Source organism: Phodopus roborovskii, unplaced genomic scaffold (genome assembly GCF_943737965.1).
Source record: "Phodopus roborovskii unplaced genomic scaffold, PHOROB, whole genome shotgun sequence".
Lineage (NCBI taxonomy): Eukaryota > Metazoa > Chordata > Mammalia > Rodentia > Cricetidae > Phodopus > Phodopus roborovskii.
The window spans coordinates 14,717,955-14,735,750 of record NW_026126407.1 but is presented as its reverse complement, the minus strand read 5'-3'; the positions used below and the strand labels follow the sequence as shown (position 1 = coordinate 14,735,750).

The 17,796-nt window shown below is 43.3% G+C and overlaps 1 protein-coding gene across 1 annotated transcript in view; it reads right to left on the bottom strand.

Moving 5' to 3' along the window:
- Positions 1–17,796, bottom strand: part of Shisa6 (shisa family member 6) — a 280,683-nt gene that overhangs the window by 241,571 nt on the left and 21,316 nt on the right. Inside the window, exon 2 of the mRNA XM_051180360.1 lies at positions 14,756–14,916. Within this exon, the coding sequence (XP_051036317.1) occupies positions 14,756–14,916 (161 nt within the window). The remainder of the gene's footprint in view (positions 1–14,755; positions 14,917–17,796) is intronic.

The window sequence follows — 17,796 nt, the reverse complement described above, 5'->3', positions numbered from 1 at the left end:
AGCAACCGATGTATTAAATATGAACAATTTATTCTGTCCTTTATTTAACTGATAGTTATCTAAGGTCCAAGTTATCTAAGTGCCAAGACCTGAGTAAAACGTATTGGACCCTGGGAATAGAGTGAGCAACCTAGGCTTGGTCCTGTGCTCAAGGCACTTGGAATTGAATCAAAGATTGTGGGTCTGCTTTGTAGAATGAATAAAGTCAAGGCCAGATCCCTTAAGGAAGAAATTCTGTATTCACACATGGCAGTGGAGATAGGAGAGATTGTTCTGGCAGTGGCCAATTTTATAAATTTGGTCATTGTATTATGTTTACATAAGGGAACCATCTTGATTTGAGGAGCTGCATGGTAAGGCAGTTTAGGAAGGAAGAGTCACGATACAGGTCACCAATGTTCACATGATTCAGTAATGATGGTGATCAGATATAAGTGACCATGGTGATAACAGTGGTGATGGCAACAATGACGTTGACAGGGGCTGTGATGATGATGATGGTGATGATGATGGCAGAAATACAGTTGATGCTACTGCTGCTACTAGTAGTTAAGATGATAAGATCATAATGATTATGGCAATAAAGGTGATGAGAAAGAATGGGACAAGAAAGAGAAATAGATAGAGTAGAATGTTCAAAACTGTTAAGACTATATTGGTGCTCATTATATCATTCTGACAAATTTTCCATTAGTTGGAAATTTCTCAAAATTGGGAGTTTACAACAAATAAGTAAGCCAGGGAAAAATGTGCCCTTCTCAGCCGTCCACTGTGAATACCCTAGTCCAAGTCTCCACATCTCTCCTTGCATCCAGATGACACACCTTCCAACCCACCCACCCTCCCTTTGCCACCTCTGCCCCTCTAGGGTCCACTGTCAAGATGCCAACACTCCTCTTCTGGGAAACCTACAATGGGACCCCATCATACCCAAAATGGACCCCAAGACTTTCATATGTTACATGAAACACAAGGTTGTTCCTCTCTGACCTCCATTCTTGCTATAGACCACATGGCTCTCTTCTGCATACTTCCCACAACAGTCGCACATAGCTCTATCCTTTAGGCTTTAGCATCCCCACCACAAACAAGGCTCCATTCTGCCTTTCTCATCATTTTCTATTGCCTCCAAACTCAGTTTCTCTTCAAAACACTTGTCATGACTTGAGTTTAGGCTACATATTTGTGAGTTTAGTTTTTGTCTTGGTGTAAATTCCAGGGATTCGTGGGTTTTGTTCATTCCTGTATCTCAACACCCAACACCCAAAAAGGCATCCAAATTACTTCTCAATGAGCAAAGGTATCAATGTCCCTCAAAGCCCTGCCCCTCTTTGTTCTGGCTCTGCATGTGCAGTTAATGAGGATGTGGTCCTTAGCTCACCTGCTTTAGAAGCCTGTCACCCTACATTGTCACAAGCTTCTCCTCTAAGTGTCCTTGGAGGGTACAACCTCACTTGCCCCATTGTTATGAGCCACATGCTCATGTGTCTCCCCTGCATAGGGGACAACCCACAAGTTTAATGAAGGAAAAAATCCTCTGCTGCTCAAGGCAGCTCTTTCCAAAAGTACACCAAGTTCCAGTTCCTTTCTGGCCTTTGTCCTAATTCTTCAATCACTGTAGTCTGTTGACAGAAAATGACAAGCAGTTTCTCCAGAGGAATCAGTCACGGCTCTCTTTTCTGTGCCTTTATGTCCATGTCTGTTCCTCTCCTCTAGTATCTTGTCCTCAGTTCAGCAACCTCCAGGGATTCCTCCTGCAAACTCCTGCCCATTCAGTCCTTCTGCTGCTCTTGCTCCTATCGGAGCTGATGATAGTATTGAGGACAGTGATAATGCCCACTCTGACCACAGTAGCCCCCCTCTGAATGAGTTGAGCTAATGACTTATGATTCAGATGGGTTACCAGTATGGCCAGTGATGTATTTGGTTTGGGTATGGTCTTAAATTTAAGCTTCTGAAGTGAATGTGTATCATATGCATCTTCTCATGCCCATGGGAGCTAAGACTTGTCCTGGATTGTGATGGCTCAGTGCTATTGTCTTCACCACCTCTGGGTCCCAAATATCCTTTACTATGCATGTGATCGGCCTAGCAGGGAAATATGTCTAAATGCCACTAGGCTAGAAGTTGGGATCTCCCTTCTCTCAAGAACACCGACCATTGTGTTGCAAGCATTATTCCAAGTTAAAATCTTAGAACTCTAACTCTCCAGAGTGGCTATTTAGAAGGCAATGCCCAGTGGGAGATGCCTGGGTCTAAATGTCTGAATAACTTCCTTGCAAGACCAGGCTGGCCTTCATAAGAATTGTGTTTTCTCTCCCACACACACACATCCATGCATTCTTGGTTTTCTGCCATGGGTTGAGGAATCCACCATATCACGAAGATGCTTTCACTGCTCTCTTGGACCTTCCCAACCTCCAGAATAGTGAGCTAAAAAACTCCCTTTTGTCAATGAACTATTCAGTCTCAGGTATTCTGTTACAGCAACACAAACAACTGAGAGGCCCAGAGCCCCAGCAGCTGACATCCTTCCTGTGCCCTCTACGCATAGCTTCTTTGCTTGGGTTCCCAACTCTCCATCACTATACCACACTCTTTTGGTCCCTTGGTTTAGCCAACCTCATGGAGGCCCTCAGAATTCTAACCCTCTCCTTGCGGCTTACATATCCTTTCCCCACACTTCATTTGGGGATGAGCTGGAACATATGTTAAGTTCATCTGCTTTCAGAGCCATTGCTGGACATCTCAGAGAGCAGGCTCTATCTGACTTTGTTCAGCTTACTCATTGGTGAAGACATCAGTGAACTAGCATACAGCTGCTCTTGGCCAAGTGACCAAGTCTGTGCAGCAGGTTAACATTCCAGGTTAGGAAGACTCATGGCATGACTGGCCTGGTCAGCTGCTGGAGGGCACAGCTTCTGGGCACCAATGTTCCATAGCCACCTTGTGCTGGGAAATGCTATTTGTGGTAACTAATCTTGGTTGTCAGCTTGGCACACTTGGGGAGATGGAATCTAAGTAGAGGAATTGCCTCCAACAGATTGGCCTGTGGGAATATCTGTGAGGCTGTATGATCAATGTGGAAAGACCTAGCCTACTGTGGTTAGTTCCACCTCTGGCCAGGTTGTCCTGCATTGTGTAAGAAAGGTGACCAAGCAAATAAAGGGAAGTAAGCCAGCAAGCCGCATTCTTCCATCATAGTCTCTGCTTCAGTTCCTGCCTACAGGTTCCTGCCTTGAGTTCTTGACCTGAATTTCCTCAATCATTGTCATGGTGTTTATCATAGCAGAGAAACAAACTAGAACACTGTTTTCTAGTGTACAGAGGGACCTGAGACTCAGTGTCTGGGCAACATGAAATTACCAAGTAGGAATCCACTTGTCCACTTACCCCAGTAAGGGTGGTGATGGGGACCTGTGTTCCTCCTGAGCCCCAGGATCATATGGAAGTATGGCTGGAGAGAGTGAGTTCCAGACATTACTGCTCAGATGGAAGTTAGATTCTGAGACCCACAGACCCTAAGCCCCATGGATGGAAGACACTGTGTCTTTATGCTCTTGTAGCTCATCTCCCAGGAAGATGGAAGTGACAAGAAACACTTCAGCATAGCAACTGAACATAGGTAGTGCTTAGGGTCACCAAAAGATGCTCAGGCCACTCCTCCAAGTACTTAAGGCCTTCATGGAGCTGCTTAGGGACTCACTGAGAATACTACCCTATGATAAGCAAGCAGTAGTCCTCCTCTGATGGCCTCCCAGTAGCCCCATGTACAAGGCACCAAGATCAGCATAGACACTAAGCCACAAAACAAGCTTCCCACCACTGGAATGGGCCCAGTGCCTTGTCTCTAGCTCTTTAGTACTTGTGTTCTAGGGTCTGTCTGTCTGTCTATCTGTCTGTCTGTCTGTATTTACACAGGACAGCACAGCTTCCTCCTATGTGGTCACAGACAAGTAAAAGCTTTTACTATTCCCAAGCCTCTATTTCTTCCGGGCACAGTAGTGGTTGGCTCATAAGATCCTTTCAAGACTTAAATACATCAGCCTATGGAACATTAAAAAGTCCTCAAGCTTTCCAAGTCAGGTAGGAGTATAAATGTCAGCAATTAGTACATGGCAACTCATAGCCAGGAGGAACCCACCACACCTGGATCTGAGTCTGAGAATTCTTGACTGCAGACTAAGGACACAGCCATTTCCGTAAGTCCTGGTGTGTCTGTTGCTCCTAGCATCAACACCATCCTGGGACTCCTCAGCTTACCAGTTGATGCCCCTGGGAACCTAGTGGGTTTTCAGACACAAAGAAATTGGTTTGGTTCTCCTAGTTCCTTCCTAACAGTTAGTAGATAGCTCGTGAATGCTGTGCCCTGAGCCAGGCCAGCAGATTGAGAGATGTTCTAGGAGTCACTAATACACTGAAGCCTCAGATACATGTAGGGAGTGCTTTCCATCATCTTAGTTTACAGACCAGGAAAATGAGGCACAGAGTGGTCTATAAAATAAAGACAAGATCTTGGATCTGAACTGCACTGACACACACATTGGGGCATCCACAATGTCTCTTCAGGATCCTGGGACTCAGATGCCACTGGGAAAATGATGGGAGATGTCATTTTGTAAATATGTTTCTCTTATTGATTAATGAATAAAGCCATGTTGGCAAATAGGAAAACAAGACAGGAAGGACTAGGAGACAAGAAGGATTCTGGGAGATGTAGTGGGGAGAGTCAAGATGTAGGGACTTGAGAGGAAGAGGTCCGGACTCTCCCTCAAGTAAGATAAGTATTTCCACATGGAAATACTTAGATTGATAGAAATGGGTTAATATTTAAGACAGAGCTAGCTAATAAGAAATGCTAGGAACAGGCCAACAGTGTCTCTGTATATTATTTGGGGCTGTTGAGGCTGTGGGACCAGGCTGGCCAGAAAACTACTCATAACAAAATGGTGCCTACAATGTGGGTACTAAGAACTTCCACTTAAAACTTAACAAAAGCTTAAGAAAGGATTTTAATAACAAAATAACAGAGACAAACAAGTCTTCTTTGTAGCAGCATTTTTCTCAGTTGACCTCTGTTTTACTAGAGACAAGCAGAGACTAGCACAGCTCTTTTAAGGGAGGTTTCCTGACTCGGCACAAGCAACAAAAAACCAGGCTCTTTTAAGAAGCCCTGCTAACAATTCAAAGGTGTACAACAGTGGCAGTGGCCACATCTCCAAGCCAGCAGCAGGCTTCTTGATGGCAGCATAGACCAAGGCAGTGAGCACAGCTCTCAGTGCTGGTGCTAAACGTACCTCTGCCATCTTGGATAGATGGTGGGTAATACAGCTGTGGCTTTCATTTTAGCAATGTTGTTTAGCAGATAAAAGACTTGTGACCAGAAAAAGATAAAGATTTACAGTAAAGACAGATTCAGATAAAGAAAAAACCTCTAAAGGTTTACAGTATGTTTTAAAATATATGTAGGCTTGGGAGAGAAAAAGAAACAGGACAAAGTGATCTAAAAAAAATAGAAAAGAAAGAGAGTAGCTGGGTGTGGTGGCACACACCTTTAATTCCAGCACCTGGAGGTAGAGGCAAGCAGATCTCTGTGATTTCAAAGCGAACCTGGTATGCAGAGTTAAATCCAGGACAGGCAAAAGTTACATAGAGAAAACCTATCTCAAAAATTGAAAAAAAAAAAATAGAAACAGAAGAAATAGAATAATAAAAAAAAAGCCACGTGAAGATGGAAAGCACACAGAGAGTCTGGATACTGTGTCCTATTGTGTCTTTTAATTGCTGAATTGCTAAGGAAGGAATAACTGCTAAAATACACTTGATTATGAATGCTTCTGGATTAATCCAACTTATATATTTTTAAAATGCTTTGACTTCAAAATTTAAGTCTAAGGACAGGTTACTGGGAAAAAGAATTTCTAATTTTGCTTCCACAGTAAATGAAAAGCTGTGAATTCCTTCCAGACTAACATGGTTTGATCAAGCAAGCACCCCTTAAACAGTGTCCCAAGCAATCCAACAATTAAAAACAGCTGGGACAAGGCAGCCTGGCAGACCACTACAATCAAGATTTCTGCATCTTCTTAGGACCCCCAAGACATTGCCCCCTACCAGCAGGAAGCAATTTGTAAAGAACAACACCCAAATTCCCAAATATTGTTTGTAAATGTTTGTTTTCATTTAAATGGGGTTTGTTATAAGTGGTTAATGACAACAACCAATCTCTTTGTAATGGTAAAAAGGGGATTATGGTATAGAAATGAAAACTTTTGGAATAGATTTGCATTTATTGATACAAATTTAAGGTTAATTTTGTGATATGTATATTTCTCTTATTGTTTAGGTATTGTGTTTATATAGCTCATTTTAAAATGTAATGTATAATTTAGTGCAGAGTATAGATAGTCACCTATAATAGTCAAAACTTATAGTTAAATAAGTTAAATATTCAAGATATACAGAGATATATTTCAAATGGACAGGTATTATTCAAACCTTTCAAAGACCTACAGAATATGGCATTTAAAATGGTTTAGGGTTTTTCTTAACAGTGAGGCACAACTGCTCCTGGTAACACCAACTACATCAGAAGGGAAGATGGACATCGATGAAACTCATTATGGAGTTTACTTCCAATATGGCATGACTAGCCTTTTGGGCAAGATACTGTTCTTTTCTGGACTGAATGACTTTATGCTATATAAACTGGACATTCAGGACCCATAGAAAAGTGACTGCTAAGACAAGATGGACATTGCTACAGGGTTCCTGCTTCATGGAAGAGTCTGCCAGACATTCTGCAGGACACCGAGAAAAGTGACTGAAAAACTGCCAATACAGGTGGGACAGTTTGAAATTTCCTGCTTTGCCAGACACACATCTTCAGCCTATGGGCTGAAGATGGGACAGTACAGAAGAACTTCAGGTGACTGACCAGGCAGCGGGTTGTCCCTGTCATTTCTAAAGTTTATATATTATTCTTCTGTGGTCTTTGATGGAGTTGAAGACAGATAGTTATGGTTATAGTTTTCCTTAGTTAGGACTAAAGATAATTTATTTATAAGACTTTAGAATCACAAAGATAGGATATATGATAGAACATTTTCTTTAATTCATGATAATGTTAATGGACTAAATATTCTTAACTATAGTTCTTGATTAATAACTGTTTTGTTGATGTAATTTTACTATGTTGAAGTTAAAACCCTTCTTTTTATTTTAGACGGAAAAGAGGAGATGATGGCAAATAGGAAGGCAAGATAGGTGGTGCTAGGAGACAAGGAGGATTCTGGGAGATGTAGTGGTTAGAGTCAAGATGTATGGACTTGAGAGGAAGAGGTCTGGACCCTCTCTCTGGTAAGGTAAGACCACACAGAAATACTTTGATTGATAGAAATGGGTTAATATTTACGACAGAGCTAGCCAATAAGAAAGAGTGTCTCTGTGTGTTATTTGGGGCTGACATGGCTGGCTGTGGGACCAGGCTGGAAGGAAAACTGCTCATAACAGTAAGAAGAGAGACTTAGAGTCCTAAGATGATGCCTGGAAGCAGAGGCAAGGCTGGGGGAAATGGACAAGAAGAGAATACTCCAGACAGAACAGCGAGTGAGAGTGAGATGTGCTGCTGAGGAGTAGAAGCCACTGGGAGAGCACCCCCATAGGAATCAATATGTCCAGGAGTCCAGAGTTCTTGGTCACTGAGAGAGTGGCCTGGGACAGTTGTCAATCTAATAGGAACCAGTTCCAGGGACACACACTACACCCAAAGCTATGCAAAGGAGGCTTGCTGGCCCTGTTCCAGCTGTCTGGGCTACCCATACTGGGTGGGACTTGTAATTCCACTATAGATGCTACTGGATCACTCAGCTCTCTCTGCAGTGGAGTGACTTCCTCAAGGGAGATACGCTAAGAAAACTCTTTCCCTGGGCCATTTTTTTCTTAAAAGATGTGTTAGCTACTTTGCATGCCTGATGAAACCCTTTTCCAATGCTTAGCAGTCAGAGATCAATCATCACATAAAACAGAAGCCACACTCTTTGCTGACCTCTAATGCCCTGCCCTCCCACACACTGCCCTCACCTTTATTCATTTCTCACTCATGCTGGCTCTCTGCTCATGATAGTTTTGTCTCTGTCTCAGGTCCTTTGAACTGGCTACTCCCTCTGCCTGGAATGTTCTTAGTCCAGATGTGTCCAAGAACCTTGTCAGTCAACTCAAATACCACCTCAGGTACCAAAGGCCACTCCCTCTCCCCAGTAATGCTCTGGTACCACCACTGGCTGTGTTGTGAGCATGTCTCACTCTCTGAAAAACTGACCTGTTGACATTGCCTTTCCTCCTAGACAGTGGGAAAGGCTTTGCTCTATTTGCCACCAACACTTCAACTCAGGTGGAGGCTAGGTACTGATGACCTTTGTACCAGCTCTGTTTGATGGAATAAAATGGGAATCAATAAGCTACACTTGTGTTTAAAACACTTTAATGGTTGCAAAATAAAAAGAGGTAAAAATGTCAACCTCATTTGCTGGGACCAATACACCAGCCAAAGCACACTTAGAATAGCACCCCCTTAGTGCCAAAAGCTATCCTGATACATTGAACATTGGGATTCACACTGACACAAATGTTGCATTTCACCCAGGTGACCCCTGTGGACCTCCATTTGCTAAGATATAAGGATCAGCTGGTTGATTTCAGCCACCTCAATTCAGCCACCTCAATGTCTCTGAGGTAGCCCACTCCAGAACAAACCATCTCAGCTCCTCCAGATGACCGATAAAAGGAAGATCCTACTCTCATCTGGGTAAGAGGTAGAGAATACCCAGATGTTCCCCAGAGTTCTATAGCATACATAGCATATTGTTCTAGCTTCACAGTCAGCCCTAAGCCTGTAGCAAACAGAGGACTCTGGGACACCTGGCCACAAACCTCCTTAGTGAGGCTTTCTTGGTAGAAAGTGAGCAGAGTGTGCAGAAGGTCCTGCCTGACAGTCACTCTGTACCACACCATATATGCAAAGCTCCTAGGATATGAGTCAGCCTGGGGACTGTGAAACAAACTTGGGTTATGGACATCGGGACCTCCACTTAGCTAGCACCTGTGACCGGCCTCAGTTCAGCCACAGAGGCCAAGGTGCTCACAGGACCTCACAGAGAGAGCAGAACCACCCAGAAAGTATGCAGACTTGAGGAGCTAATCCTACTTTTTGTACCCCCTCTAACTAAAGACCCCATTGTTTTTCATGTAGTTTTTACTGGATAGGCACCACCTAGGTAGAGGTTTCCTGGTGGTACTCATGATCTGAGGAGCACATAGCAGTGATGACAAGATAAAGCCTTTGCCTATTCAAAGTGTGGTTTACATTCTGACAGAGACGAGCTGGGAACAAGTGAACATGTAAGTCATCTTAGTTGAGGCAAGTTCTCTGGAGACAGTAGAGCAGGCATTGTAAACCAATGAGGAGTTCACACCGACATGTCTGAGCCCTGATGTCATCTCCCAAATGTCTGCTGCTAGGAAATTCAGGGCCATGCAACAGAGAAAGACAATACCTAGAGGTCAGAATGTATAGGAAAAAGGCCATGGACATAGTGAAGTCAGTGAATGCTTGCCTTTGCAAGTATGGGGATATGAGTTCCATCTCAGCACTTATGGGAAACAAACAAACAAAACATGCATATGGAGGTAGATCAGCAGATCCATGCATAAGGCTTGCTAGTCAGCCAGCCTAACCTACCCAACGAGTGCCAATCTCGTGAAAGATGATCTCAATAAAACAAAACAGAGCCCCAACATGAAAATCAATCTCTCTCTCTTTCTCTCCCCTCTCTCACTCACTCTCTCTCTCTCTCTCATACACACACACACATACACACACACACACACACACACACACACACACACACACACACACACACCAAGAAGGGGGCATTCGAGGAGGTGAGCATAAGTGGAGCCCGTGGAGAGATGCAAGAAGTCAGTGGGAGCTGATGTCATGTTCCCAAGGATGGAGGGACAATCCACAAGGGCTATGGCAAAGCACATCCCTGTCAGCTGACATCAACCATCACACCCTGTGGCTCCCTTGGTTGACCATTCAAGGCTGTGACCATGACAGTATACAGGTGACTCCTTTACAACACACAGTGGTTGAGAGGCAGCATGAATAGTTACTGCGTCTTGCTGATGCCACTCTTGATCCTAGAAGTTGGAGATCAAAATTCTGGAACAGGGAGTCTATTGCCAGGGAGAACACTCCACTATACACAGATACCCTCACACAAACTCTTTAGGAGAAACCCAGACCAAGTAAACACACTCAGCCTCCATTACTTCCCTCTATGAAGATCAAGCCTCTAGGGCCCTGAACTCTGTGGATCTGCAACACCAACTGTGATCTTGGAATGATTTTGTGTGGTCTTTTTGTTGATTCTTGTGCTGCTTTCTCGCCACAATCCTCCTCCCAGATGCACACCTGATCTTCCCTCTCTCTCCTGTGTGTCTGACTCCTCCACACCCCCTGGCCATATCCACCATGAGAGAACTTCTCTCTCAGGCCCCTACTGCTGAGCAGCCAGTGCCTATCCCAGCCTCTACTGCTGAGCAGCCAGTGCCTATCCCAGGACTTTGTCTGGACCTTGAATTCCACACCCTTCAAAGGGTTTCCTCTCTATTTAGTGGGCTCCTCTAGAACTTGGTTCCCAATTTTGATCATGTGAAGGGTGTAGGGAATTTTTGAAACTAGTCTACCGATGCTCAGATTCTGCTTCAGATCAAACAGATGAGACTCTTCACAACAGAAGCCAGCAGGCATCATATTCTCAGAAACCTTTTGTGATTCCGAGGTGTGGCCACACTAGGAATTCAAGCCAGCTCTCATCAGAGGGCTGATGCTGGGCCATGGACCACCAATTGAATAGACAGTTAGATTTGAGGAGTTGGGAGACAAATAGGCTTCCATAATTTTCTAGCCCCAAGTAAATGCCTATTGTGGAGCCCCCTGTGATGTTGGAAAGATGTTTCTTGGGAAAGTATCAGTAAAAGACTCAGAGATTGGAAGGTCCCATCACATAAAACTATTACAGTATCCCCATTCTGTCATACATAAAGTACTGAACAGAGTACCCAGTACATCACAACCCCTCAATGCATGGTACTTATGCTACATGGATTATCATATTTCATTATCATGGAAGGACCTCCACTTGAGTCTCCAAACCAAATGAGCATGAGCTTTCAACTTTCCAAACCCTGATCGTGCCAGACACAGCCCCACAGCCTCCACCTGGCCTGAGAATGCCAACGTGTTGCCCTTGTTTCCTTCATGCATGTGATCTGCCCGCCAGGAGCTATGCATACACTTCCTCAATTTGCTCATGGCTGATAGTCAGTGTTTGCTGTGGACAGGGTCTGTCTGAGTGCTCAACCTAGTTAACTAATACTCCAAGAAAAATCTAGACAGCAGGAGCTAGTAGTCACAGTGGCCGACAAGGAACTGCAGGGCCTGATCAGAACTGCAGTTATTTGGAAGAAGTGTCCCAAGCCAACCCATGTTTCCTCTTGCTTCTCAGTCTAAATTGCTAAGTTTTTTTCACTAACATACAGGGCCTTGTTCTGCAGGTGAGAGCCTACGGGTACTGTGGTGCTGCAGGGCTCACAAATTCCCAGCAGATCCCAGGCAGCTGATCCCAGAACATCTCATTGAATGGCAGAGCCACTGCATGCTCTGAGGCCTGCCTCCTTAATATCCCCCTAGGACCTCTGCCACTTTACTACAATTGGTGGGTGGTTGATCTAACCAGTGGGAATGTCACAGTAAATTTCCACTTTGAACATTTGCCCAAAGTTCTGTTTAAACTGCGGGTGGCTCAAATTGCAACATTGTGTGGCAAAGGACAGCAGCCGTTTAGAAAAGCATTGCATTTGATGGAAGTTACAGAAGATGTAGCTTGTTGTGAAATCGCTTGTTGTACATTTCTGCTTCACCACTGAGAATGCTTCCCTGGCATTCCCTTCTTAAAGAGAGAGAGAGAGAGAGAGAGAGAGAGAGAGAGAGAGAGAGAGAGAGAGATAAGTGGAGAGTTGTAATTTGAGAAATAAAAAGAGGGATTTCTTGAAACATAGAATTGAGTCATGTAAGCATTGCCTTTCCTTCTCATAACTCACTAGAGAGATGTGTGTAAGAAACAAGAAATGAGAACTCTCCCTGACCAGTCAAGGGCATTTAAGGGCAAATCAAGACTGTCCATTGAATCAGTCTGTAAGTGAGACAGGATAAATACTGAACAGAAGGGTGAGACTCAACAGTCAGGGAAACTTTGATGCCAGAATAGCTAGAAATCCCAGAGTCACGACACAGTTCTGGGAGAGATTGAGTTCAAATGATGAATCTTCAGATAAATAAAAATACTCATGGCCGGTGAGAACATTGAAGTTAAGAATGGTGTTCAGTGGACAAGCCCCAGAGCCAACTACTCTAAACTTTGCATTAGGGAGAACTTTAAATACCTCCCCTATCCTCAAACCACACCCTACATAATGATTAAGTCATGATATACCAGACTGGGTCTTAGGTGCCCTTAATGTTTTAGGCTTGCTACAGGATCTCAACACATAGCCAAGCTGGGGGACTTGGGCATTCTGTGTCCTTGCTCATAACAGATCAGGACCCAACCAGACCAGTGACTCTGCACACAGGGTGCATGTTAGAATCACCTGTTGTGACGCTTCATACACTAATGTCAGCCTCAACTCTAGAAATTCCTCCTACTTTATGACACTTGGACCCCAGCATTTTCAATATATCACTAGGTGTTTCTAAAGCATACACAGCCTGATGGGTGGCCACTATTCTAGATGCTTCAGACAAAATTCCCTCTACTGCTTCCAGGTCAAGGATCTAGGGTATTCAAGGTGATAACACGCCTAAGGAGTTTTTGTACAGCAAATTTACTCATCTTTACATGTGAAGCAGGGGTTACTAAATTTGGAGGGGCCTGTGGATCCCTTTAATCTCTTGCAAACTGTTGGCTGAATACATACATGTCTGTATTCATATACATTCAGCTTTTATCAGATGTTCAAAAGATTTAAGTCTAGGGCTAGAAAGATGGCTCAGCAGTTAAGAACACTGGCTGCTCTTCCAGAGGTCCTGAACTCAATTCCCAAAACCACATGGTGGCTTACAACCATCTGTAACAGGATCTGATGCCCTCCTCTGGCATGCAGGTATACGTGAAGAGATTTCACATAAAATTTAATAATTTTTAAAGGTTTAAGACTATTATCTTAAAGGCAAGAACAACTTGATAGATTCAAGAGGATTAAAGCATAAATGGAATAAATTTGATTTCAGCTACAATTAGGATTTGAGTACACCCACTTCTTGCCACCTAGTGGCTGTATATCCTTATTGCAGGCTTAGTTCAGACCTCTGGATAAAGTGACAGATGTGAAGATTCCAGATCTAAGTACCAAAGCAGAAACTGTATGCCTGAGAGTGGGATCAATACTAAACTAGTTGGTAGTTCTCACAGGGAGATAACGTTCTCAACATACTGATAAGGAGCTATCCTTTCAGATAGTTTACATACCTGTCCCTAGAAGGGGAAGGATAGAATGGTTTGGGAAATGTTTAACCTTTATATTCCTCATATAAAGTGGTAGATAAATATTTCCAAGATTGCTACAAAGAATAAAAAATAACATACTTATAAAAGCCTCTGGACAATAGTTAGATCAATAGCATGATATATTATTGGTATTTACATGTTTGTTTTCTTATTCTTATACCTGTTGATCTTGTCCAAGTTACTGAGTTTTCTTGAGTTTCATTCACTAATCCATTAGACAAGGACAGTAAGTCCTGCCCAGTTTTTTTCCTAGTGTTACCATGATGATGAAATAAAGAAGTAAAAGGCACATTCAGCTCCCACATCTACAGGTACAGATCAAACCAGCCCCACAATTCAACTCAACAGGATTCAACCAACCATGTATCAAAGCCCCAAACTGGGCCTTACTGAACAGGTACACACTTTCTCGACGTTATTCCCTAAAGTCCATGGCATAGCAAGTCTCATAATGATATCATGTTAGAAATTCTCAGGAATCTGGAAATCATTTAAAGTATACAGGAGGACCTGTGGTGGCACTGTGTCAACACCAAACCATTTGTATATATGGAGCTTGAACATCTGTAGCATTTGGTACCCTCGGGTGTCTCAGATCCAATTCCCCACTTATATAGAAGGACACTTCATCCTATATGCAGGGAACCTGTATCTTACAAGAAAGGATCACCCTAAAATTCAGATATCATTCTTGTCCTCAGAAAGTGCTCTTTGAGGTACCAGTAACTGAACAGTTTCTGCATCAGAATACAGCCTATATCTTTATCCAGCATCCTGGACAGCACCAAAACCTTTCTGCCACATAGGATAATGGGCAACTATACTCCACCATGGATGCTGCAAGCTCTATTTCACACTAGAGAATTACACTAGCTACCAGTGAAAGCACAGATGGGCCACAAGTCTTCATCCGTCCCAGACCTGGTCTCTCTCATACCAAACCTTCCTCAGAAGACAGCCCAACTCTTACAAAAAAAAAAAAAAAAAAAAAAAAGCCTGTCTTCTCTATCAGAACATCAACCACTGCACAGCACTCCACAGTCTGCCCAGCCAGAGCAGAAACAGCACTAGAACCTCACAGCAGAGTCAGTAAAACTTCAAGGTGACCAATTCTCACTTACCTGGAGTCTGCTTAGCCGTGCGCACAGGAGTGTAGTGGTTTTTCGAGGTTGATCGGACCGGCGTGTTCTCTTTGGGAGAGGTATCGATGGCCGAGATGGTTTCTCTTTCACAGTGTGCTATGGGGATTGGTCCCTGTTGTCTCAGTATGTCAGCCAGAGCCCTAAACAAAGAGAGTACACAGTGAGCCTCACTGGTCAGGTGCACACAACCTCAAAGAGGCCAGCTTACTGCCATAGGCACTCTGCTTTGAAAACCTGTGGAAAAAGCCAGAGATGTGGCTATGAGCACTCCGAAGACAGTTTCATCTGGTGCTGATCAACAAGGGTATAGGAGAGAGACTGACATGACTCTGAAAGGCTGTGAGCATAGTATCTTTTTCTGTAATTTATTCTATATCTGTAAACAATAAGCCCTTTCAAAATAGTAGTTTTCCTGATGCATACATACACGCATGCATATATATATATATATGTATGTATGTATGTATGTATATGTATATGTATATGTATATGTATATGTATACCTACATATATGCCACAACAGCATCCTCAGTGTCTCAAAATGATCCTGGTTACTGGTCCTCCAGTGAACAAGGCTCAACCTCCCCATCCCAAAACACATGCCGTGTAGCATGTGTAAGAAATTGGTGACTCAGAGAAGTGCAGCCTGTAAGCTCTTACTGCTAAGGAAAAGCATGTCTTAGGTGCTAAGACAAGAAGTACAGATTTAAAGAGAAAGATAAGCATCAGGATGCAAGGATGGTATAGACATTCAGTTTAGAGAAGGAGGCACATATATGTGGATAGAGACACTCACAAGACTGCCTGAGCAGACACTCCGTGACCAGAGCTCCGGCTTTATTGACTCACACCAAGCTTCAACTTCTAAACAGGCATGCTGTAGATAATTAACAGGCATCAATCAGAGCAGAGACAGGGGTGGGAGATGTATGTAGAGCAGGGATGGGGGGGAGGTTGGTGCCTATTTCTGTCCTCCAGGGACTCACAAATTGAGGCAAGTCCCTCTGCCTCCAGATTTTAAACAGGAATCTCTCATTTATATGTGACTTGAGATAACCTATGGCCCTAGGAAAGAGACACATTTGGGAATGACCAAAGGGAAGAGAAGAAAAATGTGACAAGCCACAGCAGACTCTGTCTGGAAAAGTTCCTGGCAAAGCCCTATGCCTCTGGTTTTTCATGAGTAGGACACAAACTCTACTGTCTTCTCAGGGTCTCCTAAAGGCACATGCTTTCAAAGCCTCTTCCATCTGAGATATCCCAGCCTGTGGCTTCCTGTAGCTTCCCATGGCCCCATGTCCAGCTCCACAGGTTCATTCTCCTGGAAAGTGACAATCATGACAATTTATGAACATGTCTAAGAGAGTTGTTTCCTTCTGCTGTGCTGCTTATGACACGGTGAACCTGCCTTGAAGAGCATCAAGTTGGCAACCTTATCATTTAGAGGCACCTATATAGCAATTTCACATTTTCCAAGCGCTTTCACCTAGTTGGCTTTCCATTCTCTCAGCCTGTCAAGAAAAAGCAGACACTCGCCGCCCACCCAGTTCCCTCTGCTGAGGGCAGTGAGGGCCAAACAGAAGCCAAGTGCTCTGTGAGGGAAATCCAGCTAGTCTAGAGTCTGGAGCGGGACTGGAGAGCCATCATTTGGGCCTGGGAAGAAGGAAGACATTGCCTAGAGAGTCACAGGAAATGTCCAATTCCCAGGTTTACCACTTGTCTGCCACAAACCTGTAGGAAATCTTAGTCTTTGACACAGAAATTTAATAATTTCCCCCCACAGGGTTTATACAAAGACCAACTTTAAGATGCTTCCTGATTCTAAAACTGAAATCTTTTGTGTATCTTTTTCAAACGCACACCCACGTTTGGTATCTTCATTCTTTCACCCTTTTAATTCGTAAAGACCCTTTCCATCACCTCTCTGTGATTAAAAAGACTGAATTACAAATGATGATAGGCATATAGGCCAAAAGAATATAATTGAAAACTCAAGCACAAACTCCTACTTTTATAGTCAATTGTTTTTCAACAAGACAGTCAAGAGTTAGGGCTGAGTGTAACTACTGAGACAAGACTTGGTAGTTAGGAGAGCGCACTGCTCTTCCAGAGAACCCAGGTTCAGTTCCTAGCACCCAGGTTGGGTGGCTCACGGCTATCTGTAATTCCAGTTCCAAAGGATCCAGTGTCCTCTTCTGACCTCATCAAGAACACATATGATACACATCAATTCATGCAGGCACACCCTAATTAAAAAACATGTCTTTTTTAAAAAAAAATAATTAATTAAAACAACAACAACAACAACAACTGTCATTAAATAGAGAAAGAACATTAAAAAAAAAAAAAAAAAAAAAAAAAAAGTTATCCCAGAGCAACTAGCTTTCCATGCTGGATCTTAATCTCACATTACATACAAATACATACAAATCAATTCAAAAGGGATTCTACACCTAAATGTTAGTCCTATAGTTAGTGCTACAGTTTATAGCACTATAAACTCTTAAAATATAAATGCAAATCATTGTGGTTTCTTAATTTGGTGATGATTTCTTACATGTGACACTGAAAATATAAGCAACACAACATGAGAACAAATGGAGAATATTAAAAACATCCCTGTCTCAGTGATGAGCAAAGGGGTCAAGACCAGGCAGGAGAAACCCATAGAAACAGCTGTCCTGAACAATGGGGAGCTCATGGACTCCAATCTGATATCTGGGAATCCAACATAGGACCAACCCAGAGTCCCTGAATGTGGTATTAGTTGGGAGGACTGAGCAGTTTATGGGACATCTGGTAGTGGATCAGTATTTATCCCTAGTATACCAATGGACTTTGGGAGCCCATCCCACATAAAGGGATACTTCTTCAGCCTAGACACATGGGGGAGGACCTGGATCCTGCTCCAAATGATATAACAGACTTTGAAGACTCCCCATGGAAGGCCTCACCCTTCCTGGGGAACAGAAAGGGGATGAGATGGGGGTTGGTGGGGGAACAGGGGAGAATGGGAGGGT